The sequence below is a fragment of the Taeniopygia guttata genome, chromosome 36, assembly GCF_048771995.1.
Source record: "Taeniopygia guttata chromosome 36, bTaeGut7.mat, whole genome shotgun sequence".
Taxonomy (NCBI): Eukaryota; Metazoa; Chordata; class Aves; order Passeriformes; family Estrildidae; genus Taeniopygia; species Taeniopygia guttata.
Genome location: NC_133061.1, coordinates 595812 through 622704, shown reverse-complemented (window position 1 = coordinate 622704; position 26893 = coordinate 595812). Strand labels below are relative to the sequence as shown.

Here is a 26893-nt window from a genome sequence, read left to right as displayed (position 1 = left end):
TTTTGGGCCGATTTTGGGGCTGATTTGGGGCCAATTTGGGGTTGATTTTTGGCTGATTTGGGGCCGATTTTTAGCCAATTTCGGGTCGATTTTTAACCGATTTGGGGTTGATTTTGGGCTGATTTTGGGCTGATTTTGAGGTTAATTTTGGGTTGATTTTGGACCAATTTTAGGCCGATTTTGGACCGATTTTGAGCCAATTTTTGACTTTTTTGGGGTTTTTTTGGGGTTTTTTTTGGGGTTTTCGATGTCGCTCTCTCCCATTTTGGCATTTCCCACCTCCCCGGAGCAGATTTTGGGTCTAATTCCGGTGTTTTTGGTGTTTTCCAGGCTCGGGGCTGCAGCTGCCGGCCCCGGCTCAGGCGGCGCTTCAGCAGCTCAACGGGGCCCTGAACCCCCTGGGGGGGCTCAACCCCGCCGCCCTCACAGGTAAATTTGGGGGGACCCCGAAATTTGGGGGGGAAACCAAAAATTTGGGGGGTTTGGGAGGGGAAACAGAAAAATTTGGGGTGGGGAACACAAAAATTTGGGGTGGGAAACCCAAAAATTTGGGGTTTTTAGGGGGGGAAACCCCAAAATTTGGGGGATTTTGGGTGGGTGACACCAAAAATTTGGATATTTTTGGGTGGGGGGGAGAAAAATTTGGGGATTTGGAGTTGGGGGGACCCTAAAAATTTGGGGTTTGGGGTGGGAAACCCAAAAAATTTGGGGGTGGAAGCCCAAAAATTTGGGGGGTTTTCGGGGGACGCCAAAATTTGGGGGGGACCCAAAAACTTTGGGGGGTTTGGGGGTGGGGGGAGACCCGAAATTTGGAGTGGAGTCCCAAAAATTTGGGGGGTTTGGGGGTGGAAACCCAAAAATTTGGGGTTTGGGGGAGAGGCAGAAGTTGAAAAATTGGAGATTTTGGGGTGGGACCCCAAAAATTTGGGGGGACCCCAAAAATTTGGGGGTTTTGGGGTGGGGGGACCCAAAAATTTGGGGTGGGAAACACAAAAATTTGGGGGGTTTGGGGGCAGGAGTTGAAAAAATGGAGATTTGGGGGTGGGAACCCCAAAAATTTGGGGTTTTGTGGGGGGGGGGGCCCCGAAATTTGGGGGTTTTGGGTGGGACCCCAAAAATTTGGGGATTTTGGGGTGGGGAAACCCAAAAATTTGGGGTTTTGGGGAGGGGGAAAAGGCGAAAAATTGAATATTTTGGGGTGGGACCCCAAAAATTTGGGGGGTTTTGGGTGGGAGACCCCAAAATTTGGGGTTTTAGGAGGGGAACCCCAAAAATTTGGGGGTTTGGGGTGGGGGGACCCCAAAAATATGGGGTGGGAACCCAAAAATTTGGGGTTTGGGGAAGGGCAGAAGGCGAAAAATTGGATGTTTTGGGGTGGGACCCCAAAAATTTGGGGGTTTGGGGTGGGAAAACCCAAAAATTTGGGGTGGGAAACACAAAAATTTGGGGTTTGGGGGAGGGACAGGGGGCAAAAAATTTGATATTTTGGGGTAAAAGAGCCAAAATTTGGGGGTTTGGGGTGGGACCCCAAAAATTTGGGATTTTAGGAGGGGAACCCCAAAAATTTGGGGGGTTTGGGGTGGTAAACCCCAAAATTTTGGGGGTTTGGGGGTGGGGGAGACAAAAATTTTGGGGATTTGGGGTGGGACCCCAAAGATTGGGGGTTTTGGGGTGGGAAACCCAAAAATTTGGGGGGACCCCAAAAATTTGAGGGGACCCCAAAAATTTGGGGGGTTGGGGGGGGAAACCCAAAAATTTGGGGGTTTTGGGAGGGGGAGCCAAAAATTTGGAGATTTTGGGAGGGGTAGAAGTCGAAAAATTGGATATTTTGGGAGGGGGAACCTAAAAATTTGGGGAGACCCCAAAAATTTGGGGGGTTTGGGGTGGGAAACCCAAAAAATTTGGGGGGACCCCAAAAATTTGGGGGGTTTGGGGTGGGGAAACAGAAAAATTTGGGGTGGGATCCCAAAAATTTGGGGGTTTTGGGGGTGGGAAACCCAAAATTTGGGATTTGGGGGTGGGGGGAACCCAAAAATTTGGGGCCATTTTGGGCTAATTTTGGGGCCATTTTGGGCGATTTTGGGTCATTTTTGGGGCGTTTTTTGCGGGAGTTTCGGGAAATTTTTGGGGATAATTTCGGGAATTTTGGGAATTTTGGGAATTTGGGATTTTGGGAATTTCGGGGACCCCCCTGACCCCAAATTTCCCCTCCCCCACTCCAAATTGGGTTGATTTTGGGGCAAATTTGTGTCATTTTGGGTCAATTTTGGGGCGTTTTTTGTGGGAATTTCGGGAAATTTTTGGGGATAATTTTGGGAATTTTGGGAATTTTGGGAATTTGGGGATTCCCAAATTTGGGACCCCCCCACCCCAAATTTCCCCTCCCCCACCCCAAACTTGGGCTGTATTTGGGGCCATTTTGGGTCATTTCGGGGCCATTTTGGGTCAATTTTGGGGCGTTTTTTGCGGGAATTTCGGGAATTTTTTGGGGATAATTTCGGGAATTTTGGGAATTTTGGGAATTTTGGGAATTTCCGAATTTTGGGACCCCCCCAACCCCAAATTTCCCCTCCCCCACTCCAAACTTGGGCTGATTTTGGGTAATTTTTGGTAAATTTTGGGCAATTTTGGGGCGTTTTTTGTGGGAATTTCGGGAAATTTTTGGGGAGAATTTTGGGAATTTTGGGAATTTTGGGAATTTTGGGATTTCCCAAATTTGGGCCCCCCCAACCCCAAATTTCCCCTCCCCCACCCCAAACTTGGGTTGATTTTGGGGCCATTTTGGGCAAATTTGGGTAATTTTGGTCAATTTTGGGGCGTTTTTTGCGGGAATTTCGGGAAATTTTTGGGAAAATTTTGGGAATTTTGGGAATTTTGGGATTCCCAAATTTGGTCCCCCCCGACCCCAAATTTCCCCTCCCCCACCCCAAACTTGGGTTGATTTTGGAGCAAATTTGGGTCATTTTTGGGTCATTTTGGGTCATTTTTGGGGCGTTTTTTGCGGGAATTTCGGGAAATTTTTGGGGATAATTTCGGGAATTTTGGGATAATTTTGGGAATTTTGGGAATTCCCAAATTTCGGGGACCCCCCAACCCCAAATTTCCCCTCCCCCACCTCAAACTTGGGCTGATTTTGGGCAAATTTGGGTCAATTTTTCGCGATTTTGGGTCATTTTTGGGGCGTTTTTTGCGGGAATTTCGGGAAATTTTTGGGGATAATTTCGGGAATTTTGGGAATTTTGGGAATTTGGGGATTCCCGAATTTCGGGGACCCCCCTGACCCCCAAATTTCCCCTCCCCCACCCCAAACTTGGGCTGATTTTGGGTCATTTTGGGTCATTTTTGGGTTATTTTGGGTCAATTTTGGGCCGTTTTTTGCGGGAATTTCGGGAAATTTTTGGGGATAATTTTGGGAATTTTGGGAATTTTGGGAATTTGGGATTTTGGGAATTTCGGGGACCCCCCTGACCCCCAAATTTCCCCTCCCCCACCCCAAACTTGGGTTGATTTTGGGTCATTTTGGGTCATTTTTTGGTTATTTTGGGTCATTTTTGGGGCGTTTTTTGCAGGAATTTCGGGAAATTTTTGGGGATAATTTTGGGAATTTTGGGAATTTTGGGAATTTGGGATTTTGGGAATTTCGGGGACCCCCCTGACCCCAAATTTCCCCTCCCCCACCCCAAACTTGGGCTGATTTTGGGTCATTTCGGGGCCATTTTGGGCAAATTTGGGTCATTTTTGGGGCGTTTTTTACGGGAATTTCGGGAAATTTTTGGGGATAATTTCGGGAATTTTTGGAATTTTGGGATTTTGGGAATTTTGGGACCCCCCCGACCCCAAATTTCCCCTCCCCCACCCCAAACTTGGGCTGATTTTGGGTCATTTCGGGGCCATTTTGGGTCATTTTTGGGGCGTTTTTGCGGGAATTTCGGGAAATTTTTGGGGATAATTTCGGGAATTTTGGGAATTTTGGGAATTTGGGATTTTGGGAATTTCGGGGACCCCCCAACCCCAAATTTCCCCTCCCCCACTCCAAACTTGGGCTGATTTTGGGCAAATTTGGGTCAATTTGGGTCATTTTTGGGGCGTTTTTTGCGGGAATTTCGGGGAATTTTTGGGGATAATTTTGGGAATTTTGGGAATTTTGGGAATTTGGGGATTCCCGAATTTCGGGGACCCCCCTGACCCCAAACTTGGGCTGATTTTGGGGCCATTTTGGGCAAATTTGGGTCATTTTTGGGCGATTTTGGGTCATTTTTGGGGCGTTTTTTGCGGGAATTTCGGGAAATTTTTGGGGAAAATTTCGGGAATTTTGGGAATTTTGGGAATTTTGGGAATTCCCAAATTTTGGGACCCCCCTGACCCCCAAATTTCTCCCCCCAGCCCTGAGCCCGGCGCTGAATTTGGCCTCTCAGTGTTTGACGCTCTCGGGGCTCTTCTCGTCCCAGACCATGTGAGCCCCTCCCAGTATAAACCAGTATAAACCAGTATAAACCAGTATAAACCAGTTCGGACCGGTTCGGACCCCTTAACACCTTCCCCGACCCCCTCCCAGTTCATCCCAGTTCAAACCAGTTTAAACCAGTAACCCCAGAGCCCAAACCAGTATAAACCAGTAAGGGAAAACCAGTTCCCAGTTCATCCCAGTAACCCCAAACCCCCTCCCAGTTCATCCCAGTTCATCCCAGTACAAACCAGTAACCCCAGAGCCCATCCCAGTATAAACCAGTAAGAAAAAAACCCAAACCAGTAAGAGAAAACCCATTCCCAGTATAAACCAGTAACCCCAAACCCCCTCCCAGTAACCCCCAAAACCCCTCCCAGTTCATCCCAGTACAAACCAGTAACCCCAAAGCCCATCCCAGTACAAACCAGTGACCCCAAACCCCAAACCAGTACAAACCAGTAACCCCAAACCCATTCCCAGTACAAACCAGTAACCCCAAACCCATTCCCAGTACAAACCAGTAACCCCAAACCCATTCCCAGTACAAACCAGTAACCCCAAACCCATTCCCAGTATAAACCAGTATAAACCAGTACAAACCAGTATAAACCAGTTCCCCTTTAACTCCGCCCCTTTTCCTTTCCAGGTGAGATCGGCTCCGCCCCTTTCCCCCTTTGGCCACGCCCCCTCCCCTCCTATTGGCTGGCGGGAAAAGGGGGCGTGGCTTTGGCTCTGGCTCCGCCCCTTTCCCCTTTGGCCACGCCCCCTCCCCTCCTATTGGCTGACGGGAAAAGGGGGCGTGGCCTCGGTGTTGGCCCCGCCCCCAACCCGGAAATGGGAATTTTTGGGGTTTTTTTGGGGGTTTTTTTTGGGGTTTTTTTGGGGTTTTTTTTGGGGGGTTTTGGCTCCGGAATGGGAAAAATAATAATAAAAAAATATTCACAAAAAATAAAAAAGTGTGGGATTTGCATAAATTTGCATGTTAAAGGTGGGCGGGATGGAGGTGTATTTAAATCGGTTCCCGCCTCTCATTAGCATTAATTTGCATATTAATGAGCTAGGAGTGTTTAAAACCCGTCCCAGTCCCCTCCCAGTACAAACCAGTACAAACCAGTAACCCCATCTCCATCAGCGTATTCACATTTATTCCCGCTCTCATTAGCATAAATTTGCATAATAATGAGCTAGGCGTGTCTAAACCCCTCCCAGTCCCTCCCAGTCCCTCCCAGTCCAAACCAGTAACCACCAACCCCAATTATCATTATCACAATCGATTTTATTTCGCGTCTAATTAGCATAAATCTGCATATTGATGAGGCGGGCGTGGTCAGAGTCGTGTCTGGACTCCTCCCAGTGCCTCCCAGTCCCAACCAGTAACCCCCAATACCAACATGCACTAATATAATTGATTTTATTTCGCAACTAATTTGCATAAATTTGCATATTAATGATGTGGGCGTGGTCAGGAACGTGTCCGGACCCCTCCCAGTCTCCTCCCAGTCTGTCCCAGTCCCTCCCAGTACAAACCAGTAACCACCAACCCCAATTACCATTGCTAGAATAGATTTTATTTCCACTCTAATTAGCATAAATTTGCATATTAATGAGGAGGGCGTGGTCAGAGGCGCGGCCGCGCCCCCCCGGCCACCAGCAGGGTCCCTCCCAGTCCCTCCCAGTACAAACCAGTAACACCCAATCCCAATTACCATTGCCACAATCCATTTTATTTCGCATCTAATTAGCATAAATTTGCATATTAACGAGGTGGGCGTGGTCAGAGGCGGGGCCGCGCCCCCCCGGCCACCAGCAGGGTCCCTCCCAGTCCCTCCCAGTACAAACCAGTAACCCCCAACCCCAATTATAATCGCCGCAATTGATTTTATTTGGCATCTAATTAGCATAAATTTGCATATTAATGATGGGGGTGTGGTCATAGACGTGTCCACTCTCCTCCCAGTCCCCTCCCAGTCCCTCCCAGTCCCTCCCAGTACAAACCAGTCCAAACCAGTAACCATGAATCCCAATTATAACTTGAAAATGCAATTTTTTTGCATCTAATTAGCATAGATTTGCATACTGATGAGGGGGCGTGGTCAGAGACGTGTCTGGACCCCTCCCAGTCCCTCCCAGTCTCTCCCAGTTCCTCCCAGTACAAACCAGTACAAACCACTAACCCCCAATCCCAATTATCACTTGAAAACTCAAATTTATTTCCAATTTAATTAGCATAAATTTGCATATTGATGAGGAGGGCGGGGTCAGAGGCGCGGCCGCGCCCCCCCGGCCACCAGCAGGGTCTGTCCGGCCACGAAGGCGGCGCTGGGGGACACCAGGAACAGCACGGCCTGAGCCACGTCCTGCGGGGAGCCCAGCCTGGGGGGGGGACTGGGGTTACTGGTTTGGACTGGTTTATACTGGGAGGGGAAAAATGGGGGAAAATGGGGGAAAAATGGGGAAAAATGGGCTAAAAATGGGCAAAATGGGGGAAATGTGGGGAATAAAGGGTTAAATAGGGGTTTGGGGTTACTGGTTTGGACTGGTTTGTACTGGGAGGGGATTGGGAGTAACTGGTTTATACTGGGAGGGACTGGGAGAGGAAAATGGGGGACAATGGGGGAAAAAATGGGAAAAAATGGGGAAAAATGGGGGAAAAATGGGGGAAAATGGGCAAAAATAAGGGAAATGTGGGGAATAAAGGGTTAAAAATGGGGGAAATGGGGATTAAAAGGGATTTGGGGTTACTGGTTTGTACTGGTTTATACTGGGAGGGACTGGGAGGGACTGGGAGGGGGAAAAATTGGGAAAAAAGGGGAAAAAATGGGGAAAAAACGGGCAAAAAACGGGGAAAAAATGGGGAAAAAATGGAAAAAATGGAGGAGAAATGGGGGACATGTTGGGAATAAAGGGTTAAAAAGGGATTTGGGGTTACTGGTTTGGACTGGTTTGGACTGGTTTGGACTGGGAGGGACTGGGAGGGGGAAAATGGGGGAAAATGGGGAAAATATGGGGAAAAATGGGGAAAAACTGAGAAAAAATGGGGAAAAAATGGGAAAAATGGGGGAAAATGGGGAAATATGGGGAATAAAGGGTTAAAAAGGGGTTTGGGTTACTGGTTTGGACTGGTTTGTACTGGGAGGGGATTGGGAGTTACTGGTTTATACTGGGAGGTACTGGGAGGGGAAAAAATGGGGAAAAACGGGCAAAAAATGGGGAAAAACGGGGAAAAACGGGGAGAATGTGGGGAATAAAGGGTTAAAAATGGGGGAAATGGGGATTAAATGGGATTTGGGGTTACTGGTTTGGACTGGTTTGTACTGGTTTATACTGGTTTGTACTGGGAGGGACTGGGAGGGAAAAATGGGGGGAAATGGGCAAAAAAATGGGGAAAAAATGGGGAAAAAACGGGGAAAAATGGGGAAAAATGGGGGAGAAATGGGGGAAATGTGGGGAATAAAGGGTTAAAAAGGGATTGGGAGTTACTGGTTTGTACTGGTTTGTACTGGGAGGGACTGGGAGGGACTGGGAGGGGGAAATGGGGGAAAAACGGGGAAAAAACGGGCAAAAAACGGGAAATGTGGGGAATAAAGGGTTAAAAATGGGGGAAATGGGGATTAAAAGGGGTTTGGGGTTACTGGTTTGGACTGGTTTATACTGGTTTATACTGGGAGGGACTGGGAGGGGAAAAAATGGGGGAAAAACGGGGAAAAATGGGGAAAAATGGGGAAAAATGGGGAAAAAATGGGGGAAAATGGGGGAATGTGGGGAATAAAGGGTTAAAAAGGGGTTTGGGGTTACTGGTTTGGACTGGTTTGTACTGGGAGGGACTTGGAAAGGATTGGGAGTTACTGGTTTATACTGGGAGGGACTGGGAGGGGGAAAATGGGGGAAAAACGGGCAAAAAATGGGGAAAAAATTGAGAAAATGGGAAAAAATGGGCAAAATGGGGGAAATGTGGGGAATAAAGGGTTAAAAAGGGGTTTGGGGTTACTGGTTTGGACTGGTTTGTACTGGGAGGGAACTGGGCCATACTGGGCCATACTGGTCCGTACTGGTTTCTCACCTCTGGGCTCCCAGTGCCGCCAGCGCCTGATCCCGCGTGGCCTCGTCCTCCCACAGCTGGAAAAACCAGTAAAAACCAGTATAAACCAGTAAAAACCAGTAAAAACCAGTATAAACCAGTACAAACCAGTATAAACCAGTAAAAACCAGTATAAAGCAGTATAAACCAGTTTAAACCCTTTTTTGCCCATTTTTTCCCCATTTTCCCCCATTTTTTCCCCATTTTTCTCCCTTTTTGCCCATTTTTTTACCCGTTTTTTCCCACCCAGTCCCTCCCAGTATAAACCAGTACAAACCAGTATAAAACCAGTAAAAACCAGTAACCCCAAATCCCATTTTAACCCTTTCTTCCCCATTTTTCATCATTTTTCCCCGTTTTTCGCCGTTTTTTCCCCGTTTTTCCCCCGTTTTTTCCCCCCCTCCCAGTACAAACCAGTATAAACCAGTACAAACCAGTATAAAACCAGTATAAAACCAGTACAAACCAGTAACCCCAAACCCCCTTTTAACCCTTTAATCTCCATTTTTCATCATTTTTCACCCATTTTTTCCCCGTTTTTTGCTGGTTTTTTGCCGTTTTTTCCCCGTTTTCCCCCATTTTCCCCCTCCCAGTATAAACCAGTCCCTCCCAGTATAAACCAGTATAAAACCAGTCCAAACCAGTAACCCCAAACCGCCATTTTAACCCTTTCTTCCCCATTTTTTCCCCATTTTTCCCCATTTTTTCCCCGTTTTTTCCCCATTTTTCACCATTTTCTCCCATTTTCCCCCTCCCAGTATAAACCAGTACAAACCAGTATAAACCAGTATAAAACCAGTACAAACCAGTATAAACCAGTCCAAACCAGTAACCCCAAACCGCCATTTTAACCCTTTATTCCCCATTTTCCCCCCATTTTTTCCCCATTTTTTCCCCGTTTTTCGCCGTTTTTTCCCCGTTTTTTCCCCGTTTCTCCCCCCGTTTTTTCCCATCCCCTCCCAGTATAAACCAGTATAAACCAGTAAGAACCAGTACAAACCAGTAACCCCAAACCGCCATTTTAACCCTTTATTAACCATTTTTAACTCTTTTTTCCCCATTTATTCCCCATTTTTTCCCACTTTTTCCCCGTTTCTCCCCCGTTTTTTCCCCCCTCCTCCCAGTACAAACCAGTATAAACCAGTACAAACCAGTCCAAACCAGTAACCCCAAACCCCATTTTAACCCTTTCATCCCCATTTTTAACCCTTTTTTACCCATTTTTCATCATTTTTTCCCCATTTTTTCCCCATTTTTCCCCATTTTGTCCCCATTTTTTCCCCATTTTTCCCCATTTTTCCCCCATTTTTCCCCTCCCAGTTCCTCCCAGTATAAACCAGTACAAACCAGTATAAAACCAGTACAAACCAGTACAAACCAGTACAAACCAGTAACCCCAAACCCCCTTTTAACCCTTTAATCTCCATTTTTCATCATTTTTTCCCCATTTTTTCCCCATTTTTTCCCCGTTTTTCGTCATTTTTTCCCCATTTTTTCCCTGTTTCTCCCCCCGTTTTTTCCCATCCCCTCCCAGTATAAACCAGTATGGACCAGTATAAAACCAGTCCAAACCAGTAACCCCAAACCGCCATTTTAACCCTTTCATCCCCATTTTTCCTCATTTCCCGCCCGTTTTTCCCCATTTTTCGCCGTTTTTTCCCCATTTGTCACCATTTTCTCCCATTTTCCCCCTCCCAGTATAAACCAGTACAAACCAGTATAAAACCAGTCCAAACCAGTCCGAACCAGTAACCCCAAACCCCGTTTTAACCCTTTAATCTCCATTTTTCCTCATTTCCCGCCCATTTTTTCCCCGTTTTTCGCCATTTTTTTCCCCGTTTTTTCCCCGTTTTTTGCCGTTTTTTCGCTGTTTCCCCCCTCCCAGTATAAACCAGTATAAACCAGTACAAACCAGTCCCTCCCAGTAACCCCAAACCGCCATTTTAACCCTTTATTCCCCATTTTCCCCCCATTTTTTCCCCGTTTTCCCCCCGTTTTTCGCCGTTTTTTCACCGTTTTTTCCCCGTTTCTCCCCATTTTTTTTCCCCATCCCCTCCCAGTATAAACCAGTATAAACCAGTAACCCCAGTGCCACTCACGGCGGCGCTGAAGCGGGTGCGGATCAGCCCCGGGGCGACGCCGTTGATGCGGATCCCGCGGGGCAGCAGCTCCGGGCTGAGGGCGCTGACCAATCCCAGCAGGGCGGTTTTACTGACGCTGTACGGGCCCAGCCCCTGTGACGTCACCGGGACACGCCCCCCTCATTAGCATATGCCTGGACACGCCCCCGACCCACCCCAGTACAAACCAGTAACAAAAAACCCCAAACCAGTATAAACCAGTAAGGAAAAATGCCAAACCAGTAAGGGGAAATGCGTTCCCAGTTCATCCCAATGACCTCAGAACCATTCCCAGTTCATCCCAGTTCATCCCAGTACAAACCAGTAAGAAAAAACCCCAAACCAGTACAAACCAGTGAGAAAAAATCCCATCCCAGTATAAACCAGTACGGGAAAACCCCAAACCAGTAAGAGAAAATGCGTTCCCAGTTCAAACCAGTGACCGCAAATCCCCTCCCAGTTCATCCCAGTTCATCCCAGTATAAACCAGTAAGAAAAAACCCCCAAACCAGTATGAACCAGTCCAAACCAGTAAGGCCACAGCCCCTCCCAGTCCAGCCCCAGCAGGGCGGTTTTACTGACGCTGTACGGGCCCCGCCCCTGTGACGTCACCGGGACACGCCCACCTCATTAGCATACGCCCGGACACGCCCACAGCCCATCCCAGTACAAACCAGTAACAAAAAACCCCAAACCAGTACAAACCAGTAAGGGGAAATGCGTTCCCAGTTCAAACCAGTGACCCCAAATCCCCTCCCAGTGACCCCCAAACCCCCTCCCAGTTCATCCCAGTATGAACCAGTAAGAAAAAACCCAAAACCAGTAACAAAAAACCCCAAACCAGTACAAACCAGTAACCAAAAACACCAAACCAGTACAAACCAGTAAGGGAAATCACATTCCCAGTTCATCCCAGTGACCCCAAACCCCCTCCCAGTGACCCCAAACCCCCTCCCAGTTCATCCCAGTTCATCCCAGTATAAACCAGTAAGAAAAAACCCCAAACCAGTAACCAAAAACCCCAAACCAGTATAAACCATTAAGGAAAAGTGCGTTCCCAGTTCATCCCAGTAACCCCCAAACGCCCTCCCAGTTCATCCCAGTTCAAACCAGTAACCCCTGAGCCCATCCCAGTACAAACCAGTATAAACCAGTAACCCCAAATCCCCTCCTAGTAAAACCAGTATAAACCAGTACAAACCAGTATAACCAGTATAAACCAGTATAAACCAGTATAAACCAGTATAACCAGTATAAACCAGTACAAATCTGTCCCTCCCAGTACAAACCAGTATAAACCAGTATAAACCAGTATAAACCAGTACAAACCTGTTCCTTCCAGTATAAACCAGTATAAACCAGTCCAAACCAGTATAAACCAGTCCAAACCAGTATAAACCAGTCCAAACCAGTATAAATCAGTAAAACCAGTATAAACAGTACAAACCAGTTTAAACCAGTATAAACCAGTAAAACCAGTATAAACCAGTATAAACCAGTTTAAACCAGTAAAACCAGTATAAACCAGTATAAACCAGTATAAACCAGTATAAACCAGTACAAATCTGTCCCTCCCAGTAAAACCAGTATAAACCAGTATAAACCAGTATAAACCAGTATAAACCAGTATAAACCAGTTTAAACCAGTAAAACCAGTATAAACCAGTATAAACCAGTATAAACCAGTATAAACCAGTACAAATCTGTCCCTCCCAGTAAAACCAGTTTAAACCAGTATAAACCAGTATAAACCAGTATAAACCAGTATAAACCAGTATAAACCAGTATAAACCAGTATAAACCAGTACAAACCAGTATCCCCAGCAGCACTCACCGCCATTGGCTGGTAGCCGGCGATCGATGACATCACCACGATGGCCCCGCCCCTGCGGCACAAGGGGGCGTGGCTTAGACCCGGCTGTCAATCAACGGACAAAGCCACGCCCACAGCGGCCTAAGCCACGCCCACAGCGGCCAAAGCCACGCCCCTTCCGACAAAGCCACGCCCCTTTTGTCAAAGCCACGCCCCCTTCTCCTCCTGGGGCTCCCAGTATAAACCAGTATAAAACAGTAAAAAACGGTAAAAACCAGTAAAAACCAGTATAATCCAGTATAAACCAGTAAAAACCAGTATAAACCAGTAAAAACCAGTAAAAAACCAGTTTAAATCAGTGCAAACCAGTATAAACCAGTATAAACCAGTAAAAAACAGTATAATCCAGTATAAACCAGTAAAAACCAGTAAAAACCAGTAAAAAACAGTAAAAAAAAGTTCAAACCAGTATAAACCAGTATAAACCAGTAAAAACCAGTAAAAAAACAGTTCAAACCAGTAAAAACCAGTAAAAAACCAGTTCAAATCGGTTTAAACCAGTAAAAACCAGTAAAAACCAGTAAAAACCGGTAAAAAACAGTATAAACCAGTAAAAAAACAGTTCAAACCAGTATAATCCAGTATAAACCAGTAAAAAACGGTAAAAACCAGTAAAAACCAGTAAAAACCAGTATAAACCAGTAAAAACAAGTAAAAAACAGTAAAAACCAGTATAAACCAGTAAAAACCAGTAAAAAAACAGTTCAAACCAGTATAAACCAGTAAAAAACGGTTTAAACCAGTATAAACCAGTAAAAACCAGTAAAAACCAGTTCAAAATAGTTTAAAACAGTTTAAACCAGTATAAACCAGTACAAACCAGTACAAACCAGTACAAACCAGTATAAACCATTAACCCCAAACCCCCATTTCACCCATTTTTAACCCTTTAAAATCTGATTCTTTTGCCATTTTTTGGCCATTTTTTGCCCGATTTTCCCCGTTTTTCCCCCGTTTTTCCCCTCCCAGTATAAACCAATATAAACCAGTATAAACCAGTACAAACCAGTACAAACCAGTACAAACCAGTAACCCCAAACCCCATTTCACCCATTTTTAACCCTTTAAAATCCGATTTTTCCCCATTTTTTGGCCATTTTTTTCCCGATTTTCCCCGTTTTTTCCCCATTTTTCCCCTCCCAGTTCCCTCCCAGTATAAACCAGTATAAACCAGTACAAACCAGTATAAACCAGTAACTCCAAACCCCATTTCAACCATTTTTAACCCTTTAAAATCCGATTTTTTCCCCATTTTTTGGCCATTTTTTTGCCATTTTTTGGCCATTTTTTGCCCAATTTTCCCCGTTTTTGCCCCATTTTTCCCCTCCCAGTACAAACCAGTATAAACCAGTAAGAACCAGTATAACCAGACTCACCCGCGCCTCTCCATGTGGGGCACCACGAGCTGGATCAGCATCGCCGCCGCCGTCACGTTCACCTGGAACACCTGCGGGGAAATTGGGAAAATTTGGGGAAATTGGAAAAATTTTGGGGAATTGGGAAAATTTGGAATTTTGGGGAAAATTTGGGAAAATTTGGGGGAATTTGGGGGATTTTTGGGGGAATTTTGGGGGAAATTTTTGGGAAAATTTGGGGAAAATTTGAAGGAATTTTGAGGGATTTGGGGGAAACTTTGGGAGGAATTTTTGGGGAAATTTGGGGAAAATTGGGAAAATTTTGGGATTTTGGGGAAAATTTGGGGAAATTTGAGGGAATTTTGGGAATTTGGGAAAATTTGGGGAATTTGGTGGAAATTTTGGGGATTTTGAGAAATTTGGGGTGATTTGGGGGAAATTTGGGAGAATTTTTGGGATTTTGGGGGAATTTTGGAGGATTTGGGACATTTTGGGGGAAATTATAACGAAATTTGGGGGATTTTGAGAAATTTTGGACAAATTTGGGGGGATTTAGAGGAAATTTGAGGGGATTTTGGGAAAATTTGGAGAAATTTAGGGGATTTTTGGGGAATTTGGGGGAATTCAGGAGATTTTGGGAAAATTTGGGGGAAATTGGGAAAATTTGGAGGGATTTTTGGGAGAATTTTGGGAATTTGGGGGAATTTTGGGGTTTTGGGGGAATTTTGGGGAAAATTTGGGTGAAATTTGGGGGAAATTTGAAGGAATTTTGAGGGATTTGGGGAAATTTTTGGGGAATTTGAGGGAAATTTGGGGGATTTGGGGAAAAGTTTCAGTATTTTGTAGAAATTTTGCAGAATTTTGCAGAATTTTGGGGGATTTTGGGAAAATTTGGGGGAATTGGGAAAGTTTTGGGATTTTGGGGTAAATTTGGGGATTTTGACGGGAAATTTGGGAATTTTGGCGGGAAATTTGGGGATTTTGACGGGAAATTCAGGATTTTGGCGGGAAATTCGGGATTTCGGCAGAAATTCGTGGATTCCGGATTTTCGATGGGAAATTCCCGATTTTTGGCGGGAAATCTTGATTTTTTCGGGATTTTGGCCGGATTTTTTTTTTTTTTTTTTGGGGGAGATTTTGGCGGGATTTTTTCCCGTTTTTGGCGGGAAATTGGGGGATTTTGGCGGGAAATTGCCGATTTTCGATGGGAAAATCCAGATTTTTGGTGGGAAATCATCAATTTTTCGGGATTTTGGTGGGATTTTTTTCAATTTTGGTGGGAAATTCGGGATTTTGGCGGGAAATTGGGGAATTTTGGCGGGAAATTCGGGATTTTGGCGGGAAATTGGAGAATTTTGGCGGGAAATTCGGGATTTTGGTGAGAAATTCGGGGGTTTGGCGGGAAATTCAGGATATCGGTGGGAAATTTGGGATTTCCGCATAAATTCGGGGATTTTGGCGGGAAATCGCGGATTTTGGTGGGAAATTCGGGTATTTTGGCGGGAAATTCGGGATTTTGGCGGGAAATTCAGGATTTTGGCGGGAAATTTGGAGATTTTGGCGGGAAATTTGGGGATTTTGGTGGGAAATTCGGGATTTCGGTGGGAAAATCCAGATTTTTGGTGGGAAATGTTGTATTTTTTGGGATTTCGGCCGGAATTTTTTTTAAATTTTGGGGGAGATTTTGGTGGGATTTTATTCCAATTTTGGCGGGAAATTCGGGGATTTTGGCGGGAAATCGCAGATTTTCGATGGGAAATTCTGGATTTTTGGCAGGAAATCTTGGATTTTTGGGGATTTCGGCAGGATTTTTATGAATTTGTTGGGAATGTTAGGGTTTTTGGCGGGAAATTTTGCATTTTTGGCAGAAATTTTCAGGATTCTTGGCAAGAAATCCGGGAATTTTGGGGATTTTGGGGGAGATTTTTGAAATTTTGATTGGAAATCCAGGAATTTTTGGGTTTTGTTGGGGAAATCGGAAATTTCTGAATTTTGGCAGGAATTTGGTGGGAAAACCGGGATTTTTGGGATTTTGGCGGGAAATCTGGGAATTTTGGCGGGAAATCTGGGAATTTTGGCGGGAAATCCGGGAATTTTGGAATTTGGCGGGAAATTTCGGGGATTTTGGCAGGAAATCTGGGAATTTTGGGATTTGGGCGGGATATTTTTAAATTTGGCGGGAATTTTCGATGGTAAATTACAGATTTTTGGCGGGAAATGTTGGATTTTTTGGGATTTCGGCCAGATCTTTTTTAATTTTCGGGGAGATTTAGGCGGGATTTTTTTCTGGTTTTGGCGGGAAATTCGGGGATTTTGGCAAGAAATTTGGGATTTTTGGTGGGAAATGTTGGATTTTTCGGGTTTTCGGCCTGATTTTTTTTTCAGTTTTGGGGGAGATTTTGGCGGGATTTTTTTCCAGTTATGGCAGGAAATTTGGGAATTTTGGAGGGAAATTGCTGATTTTTAATGGAAAATCCAGATTTTTGGCGGGAAATCTTGGATTTTTCGGGATTTTGGTGGGATTTTTTTCAATTTTGGCGGGAAATTCGGGATTTTGGCGGGAAATTCGGGATTTTGGCAGGAAATCTGGGAATTTTGGCGGGAATTTCAGGGTTTGTGGCGGGAAATTCAGGAATTTTGGCGGGAAATTATAGATTTTTGGTGGGAAATGTTGGATTTTTTGTGATTTCGGCTGGATTTTTTTTTTAATTTTGTGGGAGATTTTGACGGGTTTTTTTTCCAATTTTGGCGGGAAATTCGGGGATTTTTGATGGGAAAATCTGGATTTTTGGCGGGAAATGTTGGATTTTTCGGGATTTCGGACGTATTTTTTTTTTAATTTCGGGGGCGATTTTGGCGGGATTTTTTTCCAATTTTGGCGGGAAATCGGGGAATTTTGGCGGGAAATTGGGGGATTTTGGCGGGAAATTTGGGATTTTGGCGGGAATTTCGGTATTTTGGTGGGAAATTCGGGGGTTTTGGTGGGAAATGGGGGAATTTTGGCGGGAAAATCATGATTTTGGCGGGAAATCCGGGACTTTGGCGGGAAATTCGGGGTTTTGGTGGGAAATTCAGGATTTTGGCGGGAATTTCGGGATTTTGGCGGGAAATTCCGGTTTTTGGTGGGAAATTGGGGGTTTTGCCAGGAAATTCGGGGATTTTGGTGGGAAATTAGGGGATTTTAGCGGGAAATACGGGATTTTGGCGGGAAATTCAGGATTTCGGCGAGAAATTCAGGATTTTGGCGGGAAATTCGGGATTTTGGCGGGAAATGGGGTGGGCGTGGCCCCACCTTGTCCCAGGTGCGCTCGTCGGCCTCCAGGGCGGGGCCCAGGTGGGGGTTGACGGCGGCGTTGGACACCAGAATGTCGATGGCGCCGAAGGCGGACAGGGCCTGCCCGAAAATACCCAAAATTACCCCAAAATTAACCCAAAATTACCCCAAATCCATCCCAGAACCCCCCAGGTGTGCCCAAAAATACCCCAAAATTACCCCAAAATTATCCCAAATCCCCAAAATCCCCCCAAATTAACCCAAAATCCTGCCCAGTTGTGCCCAGGTGTGCCCAAAATCCCCAAAAATCGCCCAAAAATCCCAAAAAATCCCCAAAATCTATTCTAGAACCCCTCAGGTGTGCCCAGGTGTGCCCAAAATCCCCAAAAATCCCCCCAAAACCCCCAAAAATCCCCAAAATTACCCCAAATCCATCCCAGGTGTTCCCAGGTGTGCCCAAAAATACCCAAAATACTCCAAAATCCCCAAAAATCCCCAAAATCCTGCCCAGGTGTGCCCAGGTGTGCCCAAAATCCCCCAAAAATACCCCAAAATCCCCAAAAAATCCCCAAAATCCATCCCAGGTGTGCCCAGGTGTGCCCAAAATCCCCCAAAATCCCCAAAAATCCCCCAAAATCCATCCCAGGTGTGCCCAGGTGTGCCCAAAAATACCCAAAATTACCCCAAAAATACCCAAAATTACCCCAAAAATACCCCAAAATTACCCCAAAATCCTGCCCAGGTGTGCCCAAAATCCCCAAAATTACCCCAAAAATACCCAAAAATCCCCAAAATTACCCCAAAATCCATCCCAGGTGTGCCCAAAAATCCCCCAAAAATCCCAAAAAATCCCCAAAATCCATCCCAGGTGTGCCCAAAATCCCCAAAAATCCCCAAAAATCCCAAAATATACCAAAAAATACCCCAAAATCCTGCCCAGGTGTGCCCAAAATACCCAAAAATCCCAAAAATCCCCAAAAATCCCCCAAAAATCCCCAAAATCCTGCCCAGGTGTGCCCAAAAATCCCCAAAAATCCCCAAAATCCATCCCAGGTGTGCCCAGGTGGATTTTGGGGTGAATTTTTGGGATTTTAGGGTGGATTTAGGGGATTTTGGGGTGCCCAGGTGGATTTTGGGGATTTTGGGGTGGATTTGGGGGATTTAGGGGTGGATTTTGGGGTGAATTTGGGGTGAATTTGGGGGATTTTGGGGCGTATTTTGGGGTGAATTTAGAGTGAATTTTGGGGAGGATTTTGGGGTGGATTTAGGGGATTTTGGGGTGGATTTTGGGGTAAATTTTGGGGATTTTGGGGTGAATTTTTGGGATTTTGGGGTGAATTTTGGGGTGGATTTTGAGGTGAATTTGGGGTGAATTTGGGGTGAATTTTGGGGTGAATTTGGGGGATTTTGGGGAAAATTTTGGGCTGAATTTTGGGGTGAATTTGGGGTGAATTTGGGGGATTTTGGGGATGAATTTAGGGTGAATTTTGGGGTGAATTTGGGGGATTTTGGAGTTCCCAGCCTCACCTCCTGCACCATCCTCTCGCGATCCTCGGCCCGGCCCACGTGGCAGGTGGTACCGCTGACCTGCAGAGAGACCCAAAACCCCCCAAATTCACCCCAAAATACACCCCAAATACACCCCAAAATACACCCCAAAATCCACCCCAAATACACCCCAAAATCCACCCCAAAATTAACCCAAAACCCCCCAAATTCACCCCAAAATACACCCCAAATACACCCCAAAATACACCCCAAATTCACCCCAAAATTCACCCCAAAATCCACCCCAACATCCCCCAAATTCATCCCAAAATACACCCCAAAATTCACCAAATTCACCCCAAATTCACCCGAAAATACACCCCAAATTCACCCCAAAACCCCCCAAAATCCACCCCAAAATCCCCCAAATTCACCCCCAAAACCACCCCAAAATCCACCCCAAAATTCAACCCAAAATCCCCCAAATTCACTCCAAAATTCACCCCAAAACCCCCCAAAATTCACCCAAAATCCCCCAAATTTGACCCAAAATCCCCAAAATTGACCCAAACCTCCCAAAATTCACCCAAAAATCCCCAAAATTCACCCAAAATCCCCGAAATTCCCCCCAAATTTAAGCCCCGCCCCCTCCCCTTTAATCCCCGCCCCTCAGGTGACCCAAAACCCCCAAAATTGACCCAAAATCCCCCAAATTGACTCAAAATCCTCAGAATTCCTCCCAGATATAAGCCCCGCCCACTTCCCTTTTAGCCACGCCCATTCCCCTTTAAGCTCCGCCCATTTCCCTTTAAGCCACGCCCCTCAGGTGACCCAAAACCCCCAAAATCCCAAAAATTGACCCAAATCCCCCCAAAATTCACCCCAAAACCCCCAAAAGTCACCCAAACCCCCCCAAATTAACCCAAAATCCCCCAAATTGACCCAAAATCCCCAGAACGGACCCAAAATCCCCGGAATTTCCCCCAAAGTTTAAGCCCCGCCCATTCTCCTTTAAGCCCCGCCCATTTCCCATTAAGCCCCGCCCCTCAGGTGACCCAAAACCCCCAAAATTCACCCAAAAATCCCCAAAATTCACCCAAAATTGACCCCAAATCCCCCAAAATCGACCCAAACCCCCCCAAACTGACCCAAAATCTGCGTAATTCCCCCCAAAACCGTGGCCCCGCCCCCTCACCTCTAGGCCCCGCCCCCGGAGCCGCTCCAGGGCCCGTTGGACGTTTTGGGGCCGTCGGGAGCTGAGGAAGACGCGGGCCCCGGCCCCGCCCAGCGCCTCGGCCACGCCCAGACCGATCCTGGGACACGGAATTCCCAAAATTACCGAAATTACCGGAATTCGCAAAAAAATCCCCGGAATTCCCAAAAAAATCCGGCCCAAAATCCGAAAAATCCAGACCAAAATAGCCCAAAAATCATGGAAATACACCCCAAAATTCAGCCCAAAATCCACCCCAAAATTCCAAATTTCACGGAATTCCCAAAATTCCCGAAATTCGTGGAATTCACGAAAAAATTCCCGGAATTCCCAAAAAAATCCGGACCAAAATACCAAAAATACTGACCAAAATAGCCCAAAAATCACGGAAATTCAGCCCAAAATCCAGCCTAAAATTCCCAAAAATCCCAAAGAATCCACCCCAAAATTCCCAAAAATCAAAAATTCCCAAAAATCCCAAAATTTCAAAGAAATTCCCCCAAAAAAACCCCGAAATTCCAAAAAAAATCCGGCCCAAAATCCCAAAAAACCCAACCAAAATACCCCCAAAATCACGGAAATTCAGCCCAAAATCCAGCCCAAAAATCCACCCTAAAATCCCCAAAAATTCAAAAAGCCCAAAATTCCCAAAATTCCCAAGAATCCCCAAAATTCCCAAATTCCCGAAATTCCCAAAAAAATCCCCGAAATTCTACACAGAAATCCCAAATATCCAGCCAAAAATCCCCCAAAAATCACGGAAATTCAGCCCAAAATCCCCAAAAATCCACCCCAAAGTTCCCAAAAGTCCCAGAATTCCCAAATTCCTGAAATTCAATAAAAATCCCCAAAATTCCCCAAAAAATCCGGCCCAAAATCTGAAAAATCCAGGCCAAAATAGCCCAAAAATCTCTGAAATTCCCCCAAAATCCAGCCCAAAATCCACCGCAAAGTTCCCAAAATTCCCAAAAATCCAAAAATTCTCAAAATCCCAATATTCCCCCAAAAAAATCCCTGAAATTTCCCAAAAAAATCCAGCCCAAAACCCAAAAATCCAGACCAAAATACCCAAAAAATCCCGGAAATCCAACCCAAAATCCACCCCAAAATTCCCAAAATTCCCAAAGATCCAAAAATTCCTGAAATCCCAAAATTCCAAAATTCCCAAATTTCCCAAAAACATCCCCGAAATTCCCAAAAAAATCCGGCCCAAAATCTGAAAAATACTGACCAAAATATGCCAAAAATCCCTGAAATTCACCCCAAAATCCACTCCAAAATCCCGAAAAAAATCCTGGAAATTACCCCCAAAGTCCACCCCAAAATCCACCCCAAAATTCCAAAATTTCCCGAAATCCCAAAATTCCCCCAAAATCCCCGAAATTCCCCAAAAAAAATCCGGCCAAAAATCCGAAAAATCCCGACCAAAATACCCCAAAAAATCCTTGAATTTCACCCCAAAATCCAGCCCAAAATCCACAACAAAATTCCCAAAATTCCCAAAAAAAGCCCCAAAATTCCCAAAAAAATCCGGCCCAAAATCTGAAAAATCCACCCCAAAATACCCAAAATCCCAGAAATTCACCCCAAAATCCACCCCAAAATCCGGCCCAGAATTCCCAAAAATCCCAAAATCCCCAAAATTCCCTGAAATTCCCAAAAAAATTGTGAGATTCCCAAAAAAATCGGGCCAAAAATCCCAAAAATCCAGACCAAAATACCCCCAAAATCCCGGAAATACACCCCAAAATCCACCTCAAAATGCACCCCAAAATTCCAAAATTCCCAAAAATCCCAAATCCCCGAAATTCCCCAAAAAATCCCCAAAATTCCCCAAAAAATCCCAACCAAAATACCCCAAAATCCCCAAAATTTACCCCAAAATCCACAGGAAAAATGGGATTTTTTTACCCAAAAAAAACCCCCAAAATTAACTCAAAATTAACCCAAAATTAACCCAAAATTAGCATAAAATTATCTCAAAATAACCCAAAATTAACCCAAAATTTACCCAAAATAAACCCAAAATTAATTTGATTTAATTTGAATTATATGGAGTTAATTTGCATTAATTTTGGGTTAATTTTGGGTAAATTTTCCTTAAATTTTGGGTTAATTTTGGGTTAATTTTGAGTTAATTTTCAGTAAATTTTGGGTTAATTTTGGGTTTATTTTTAGTTAATTTTGTGTTAATTTTGTGTAAATTTTGGGTTAATTTTGTGTTAATTTTGGGTACATTTTGAGTTAATTCTGGGTTAATTTTGAGTACATTTTTAGTTTATTTTTGGTTAATTTTGGGGATTTTTGGGGTGAATTTTGTGGATTTTGGGGTGAATTTGGAGCACTCAAAATCCAGGATTTAATCAGAATAATTTGAATTATTTTGGGTTTATTTGGAGTTAATTTCGCTTATTTTGGGTTAATTTTGGGTTAATTTTGGGTTAATTTTTAGTGTAAAAAATCTGATTTTTCCGTGCTGATTTCGGGGTGAATTTTGGGGATTTTTGGGGTGAATTTCGGGGTATTTTGGGGTGAATTTCGGGGTGAATTTTTGAGATTTCGGCGTGAATTTTGGGAATTTTTGTGGAGAATTTTGGGTATTTTTGGGTTAATTTCGGGTTAATTTTGGGGTATTTTTGGGTATTTTTGGGGTGAATTTTTGGTATTTTTGGGTGAATTTTGGGTATTTTTGGGGTGAATTTTGTGGATTTTTGGGGTGAGTTTTGGGTATTTTTGGGGTGAATTTTGGGGTGAATTTGGGGATTTTTGGGGTGAGTTTGGGGCACTCCAAATTCGAGAATTAATTAGATTTAATTTGAATTATTTTGGGTTAATTCGGGATTTTTTGGGGTGAATTCGGGGGATTTTGGGTTGAATTTGGAGCACTCAAAATCCAGGATTTAATCAGAATAATTTGAATTATTTTGGGTTAATTTCGGGTTAATTTCGGGTTAATTTTCACTTATTTTGGGGGTGATTTTTAGTGTAAAAAATCCGATTTTTTCCGAGCTGATTTTTGGTTAATTTTGGGTATTTTTGGGGTGAATTTTGAGGTGAATTTTGGGTATTTTGGGGTTAATTTCGGGATTAATTTTGGGGTAATTTTGGGTAATTTTGGATTTATTTTGAGTTAATTTTTGGGAGATTTTAGGTTAACTTTGGGTTAATTTTGGGTTAATTTTGGTTTTATTTGGGGTGACTTTGGGTGGTTTTGGGGTGAATTTTGGGTATTTTTGGGGTGAATTTTGGGTATTTTTGGGTATTTTCGGGGTGAATTTTTGGGTGAATTTGGGGATTTTTGGCTTAAATTTGGGGCGGTCAGAAATGGAGAATAAATCCGAAAAAATTTGATTTAATTTGAATTATTTTGGGTTAATTTGGGGTTATTTTGGGGGGATTTTTAGTGCAAAAAATCTGATTTTTCCGTGCGGATTTTGGGTTAATTTTGGGTATTTTTGGGGTGAATTTTGGAGCACTCAAAGTCCAGGATTTAATCTGAATAATTTGAATTATTTTGGATTAATTTTGGGTTAATTTCGCTTATTTTGGGTTAATTTTTAGTAAAAATCCGATTTTTTCCGCGCTGATTTTTGGTTATTTTTGGGTATTTTTGGGGTGAATTTGGGTGTTTTCGGTGTGAATTTTGGGGTGAATTTCGGTAATTTTGGGGTGAATTTTTGGGGTGAATTTTTGAGATTTCGGGGTGAATTTTGGGTATTTTTGGGGAGAATTTTGGGGTGAATTTTGGGGTATTTTTGGGGTGAATTCGGGGATTTTTGGGGTGAATTTGGGACATTCAGATTCTGAGATTTAATTGGAATAATCCGAATTATTTTGGGTTAATTTTGGGTTATTTTGGAAGGGATTTTTAGTGTAAAAAATCCGATTTTTCCGTGAGGATTTCGGGGTGAATTTGAGGGATTTTGGGGATTTCGTGGGGGGTCAGAAGTCGAGAATAAATCCGAATAAAATTTGATTTAATTTGAATTATTTTGGATTAATTTCGGGTTATTTTGGATTAATTTTGGCTTAATTTTTAGTGTAAAAAATCCGATTTTTCCGAGCTGATTTTTGGTTAATTTTGGGTATTTTTGGGGTGAATATTGGGGATTTTTGGGGTGAGTTTGGGTGGTTTTGGGGTGAATTTGGGGGATTTTGGGGTGAATTTTGGGTATTTCTGGGGTGAATTTGGGGGATTTTTGGATTAATTTTGGGTAATTTTGGGTAATTTTGGATTTGTTTTGAGTTAATTTTGGGTAAATTTGGGGTGAATTTGGGGTATTTTTTTTGGTGAATTTTGGGGTGAATTTGGGGTGAATTTTGGGTATTTTTGGGGTGAATTCTGTGGATTTTTGGGGTGAATTTTGGGTATTTTTGGGGTGAATTTTGGGGTGAATTTTGGGATTTTTGGGGTGAATTTCGGGGTGAATTTTGGGTTAATTTTGTGTTAATTTTGAGTTAATTTCGAGTTAATTTTGGGTGAATTTTGGGTGAATTTCGAGGGGAATTTTGGGCTTTTTTGGGGTGAATTCGGGGATTTTGGGGTGAATTTCGAGCACTCAAAATCCAGGATTTAATCAGAATAATTTGAATTATTTTGGGTTATTTTGGGGTTAATTTCGCTTATTTTGGGTTAATTTTTAGTGTAAAAAATCCGATTTTTTCCGCGCTGATTTTGGGTTAATTTCGGGTATTTTTGGGGTTAATTTCGGGTGTTTTTGGGTGAATTTTGGGGTGAAATTTGGGCATTTCGGGACTCACCCGTCCGTCGCCGCCGTCACCAGCGCCACTTTCCCCTCCAGGAGCCGCGGGACGGAGCCGAGCGCCGCCGAGAGACGCATCTGGAACAAACTGGGACAAACTGGGACAAACTGGGAGGGACTGGGAGGGACTGGGAGGGACTGGGAGGGGTGCAAAGGGCACTGGGACAAACTGGGATAAACTGGGAGGGACTGGGAGGGGTTTAAAGGGCACTGGGAGGGAACTGGGAGGGACTGGGACAAACTGGGAGGGGTTTAAAGGTCACTGGGACAAACTGGGATAAACTGGGAGGAACTGGGATGAACTGGGAGGAGATTCGGGGTTACTGGGAGGGAACTGGGAGGGACTGGGAGGGGTTTAAAGGTCACTGGGACAGACTGGGAGGGACTGGGACAAACTGGGAGGGGACTGGGACAAACTGGGAGGGGTTTTGGGGGTTACTGGGAGGAGATTTGGGGTTACTGGGAGAGACTGGGAGGGACTGGGAGGGGTTTAAAGGGCACTGGGACAAACTGGGAGGGACTGGGATGGACTGGGAATGGATTTAGGGGTTACTGGGAAGGACTGGGAGGGGTTTAAAGGTCACTGGGATGAACTGGGAGGGACTGGGAGGAGTTTCCGGGTTACTGGGAGGGACTGGGAGGAGATTTGGGGTTACTGGGACAAACTGGGACAGACTGGGAGGGGTTTAAAGGGCACTGGGAGGGACTGGGAGGGAACTGGGAGGGGTTTTGGGGTTACTGGGAGGGACTGGGACAAACTGGGAGGGGTTTAAAGGGCACTGGGAGGGAACTGGGATGAACTGGGAGGGAACTGGGATGAACTGGGAGGGACTGGGAGGGACTGGGAGGAACTGGGAGGGACTGGGAGGGGTCTGGGGTTACTGGGAGGGAACTGGGAGGGGACCGGGAGGAGTTTCGGGATTACTGGGACAAACTGGGAGGGACTGGGAGGGACTGGGAGGGACTGGGAGGAGATTTGGGGTTACTGGGAGGGAACTGGGAGGAGATTTGGGGTTACTGGGAGGGAACTGGGACAAACTGGGAGAGACTGGGATGGACTGGGAGGGGTTTAAAGGTCACTGGGACAAACTGGGATAAACTGGGAGGGACTGGGAGGGAACTGGGACAAACTGGGAGGGAACTGGGATGAACTGGGAGGGACTGGGAGGGACTGGGACAAACTGGGAGGGAACTGGGAGGGGCTTAAAGGTCACTGGGACAAACTGGGATGGACTAGGAATGGATTTTGGGGTTACTGGAATAAACTGGGAGGGAACTGGGAGGGACTCGGAGGGACTGGGAGGGGTTTTGGGGTTACTGGGAGGGACTGGGACAAACTGGGATGGACTGGGAGGGGTTTAAAGGTTACTGGGATGGACTGGGAGGGACTGGGAAGGACTGGGACAAACTGGGAGGGAACTGGGACAAACTGGGAAGAGTTTCCGGGTTACTGGGAGGGACTGGGAGGGGTTTTGGGGTTACTGGGATGGACTGGGATGAACTGGGAGAGAAATTTGGGTTACTGGGATGAACTGGGATGAACTGGGAATGGGTTTGGGGTCACTGGTTTGTACTGGGAATGGGTTTGGGGTCACTGGTTTGTACTGGGAATGGGTTTGGGGTTACTGGTTTGTACTGGGAATGGGTTTGGGGTTACTGGTTTGAACTGGGAATGGGTTTGGGGTTACTGGTTTGTACTGGGAATGGGTTTGGGGTTACTGGTTTGTACTGGGAATGGGTTTGGGGTTACTGGTTTGAACTGGGAATGGGTTTGGGGTTACTGGTTTGTACTGGGAATGGGTTTGGGGTTACTGGTTTGAACTGGGAATGGGTTTGGGGTTACTGGTTTGAACTGGGAATGGGTTTGGGGTTACTGGTTTGTACTGGGAATGGGTTTGGGGTTACTGGTTTGTACTGGGAATGGGTTTGGGGTTACTGGTTTGTACTGGGAATGGGTTTGGGGTTACTGGTTTGTACTGGGAATGGGTTTGGGGTTACTGGTTTGTACTGGGAATGGGTTTGGGGTTACTGGTTTGTACTGGGAATGGGTTTGGGGTTACTGGGATGAACTGGGAATGGGGTTTGGGCTTACTGGGATGGACTGGGAATGGGTTTAGGGTTTACTGGGACAAACTGGGATGAACTGGGAGGGGACTGGGAGAGAAATTGGGGTTAATCGGATGAACTGGGAGGTGTTTTGGGGTTACTGGTTTGAACTGGTTTGAACTGGAAATGGGTTTGGGGTTACTGGGATGAACTGGGAATGGATTTTAGGGTTACTG

At 45.0% G+C, this 26893-nt stretch overlaps 2 protein-coding genes across 7 annotated transcripts in view; one reads left to right on the top strand and one right to left on the bottom strand.

Moving 5' to 3' along the window:
- The window catches only part of RBM23 (RNA binding motif protein 23), a 41668-nt gene extending 36265 nt beyond the window's left edge, over nt 1-5403 (top strand). Inside the window, exons 14-17 of one of the 3 annotated variants that reach the window (XR_012052618.1) lie at nt 331-429; nt 4384-4453; nt 5094-5172; nt 5252-5403. Coding sequence is in view for 2 of the 3 variants with exons in the window: in XM_072921360.1 (XP_072777461.1) it covers nt 331-429; nt 4384-4453; nt 5094-5097 (173 nt within the window). In the remaining variant the exon portion in view is untranslated. Of the gene's footprint in view, nt 1-330; nt 430-4383; nt 4458-5093 lie in introns of those variants that run through there. The other 2 variants (XM_072921360.1, XM_072921361.1) reach the window with 2 other exon arrangements.
- A 1183-nt stretch (nt 5404-6586) lies between these two features.
- Nucleotides 6587-24780, bottom strand: LOC121468796 (dehydrogenase/reductase SDR family member 4-like). 4 transcript variants are annotated; one of them, XM_072921372.1, is made up of 9 exons: nt 24610-24765; nt 19831-19948; nt 18675-18734; nt 17166-17267; nt 13895-13965; nt 12480-12531; nt 10625-10759; nt 8508-8563; nt 6680-6820 (listed from the first exon to the last, which is right to left on the bottom strand). In XM_072921372.1, exons 1-9 carry the CDS (start codon nt 24687-24689, stop codon nt 6706-6708), a joined length of 789 nt encoding a protein of 262 aa, XP_072777473.1. In that variant the 5' UTR covers nt 24690-24765; the 3' UTR covers nt 6680-6705. The 4 variants fall into 4 exon arrangements, with proteins under 4 accessions (XP_072777476.1, XP_072777474.1, XP_072777473.1 ...); XM_072921375.1 differs by lacking the exon at nt 8508-8563 and having other exon boundaries at nt 6587-6820; nt 24610-24779; XM_072921374.1 differs by lacking the exon at nt 19831-19948 and having other exon boundaries at nt 24610-24725.
- Between the last annotated feature and the right edge of the window lie 2113 nt (nt 24781-26893).

What these genes read in the sequence shown, in the direction of transcription:
- LOC121468796 (XM_072921375.1), bottom strand. Translation starts at nt 24,689, where the DNA reads ATGCGTCTCTCGGCGGCGCTCGGCTCCGTCCCGCGGCTCCTGGAGGGG. An exon ending in ACGAGCGCACCTGGGACAAG is followed by an intron (nt 13,966 to 17,165) that starts GTGGGGCCACGC and finishes ATTTCCCCGCAG; the next exon opens with GTGTTCCAGGTGAACGTGAC. An exon ending in CCCCACATGGAGAGGCGCGG is followed by an intron (nt 12,532 to 13,894) that starts GTGAGTCTGGTT and finishes CTTGTGCCGCAG; the next exon opens with GGGCGGGGCCATCGTGGTGA.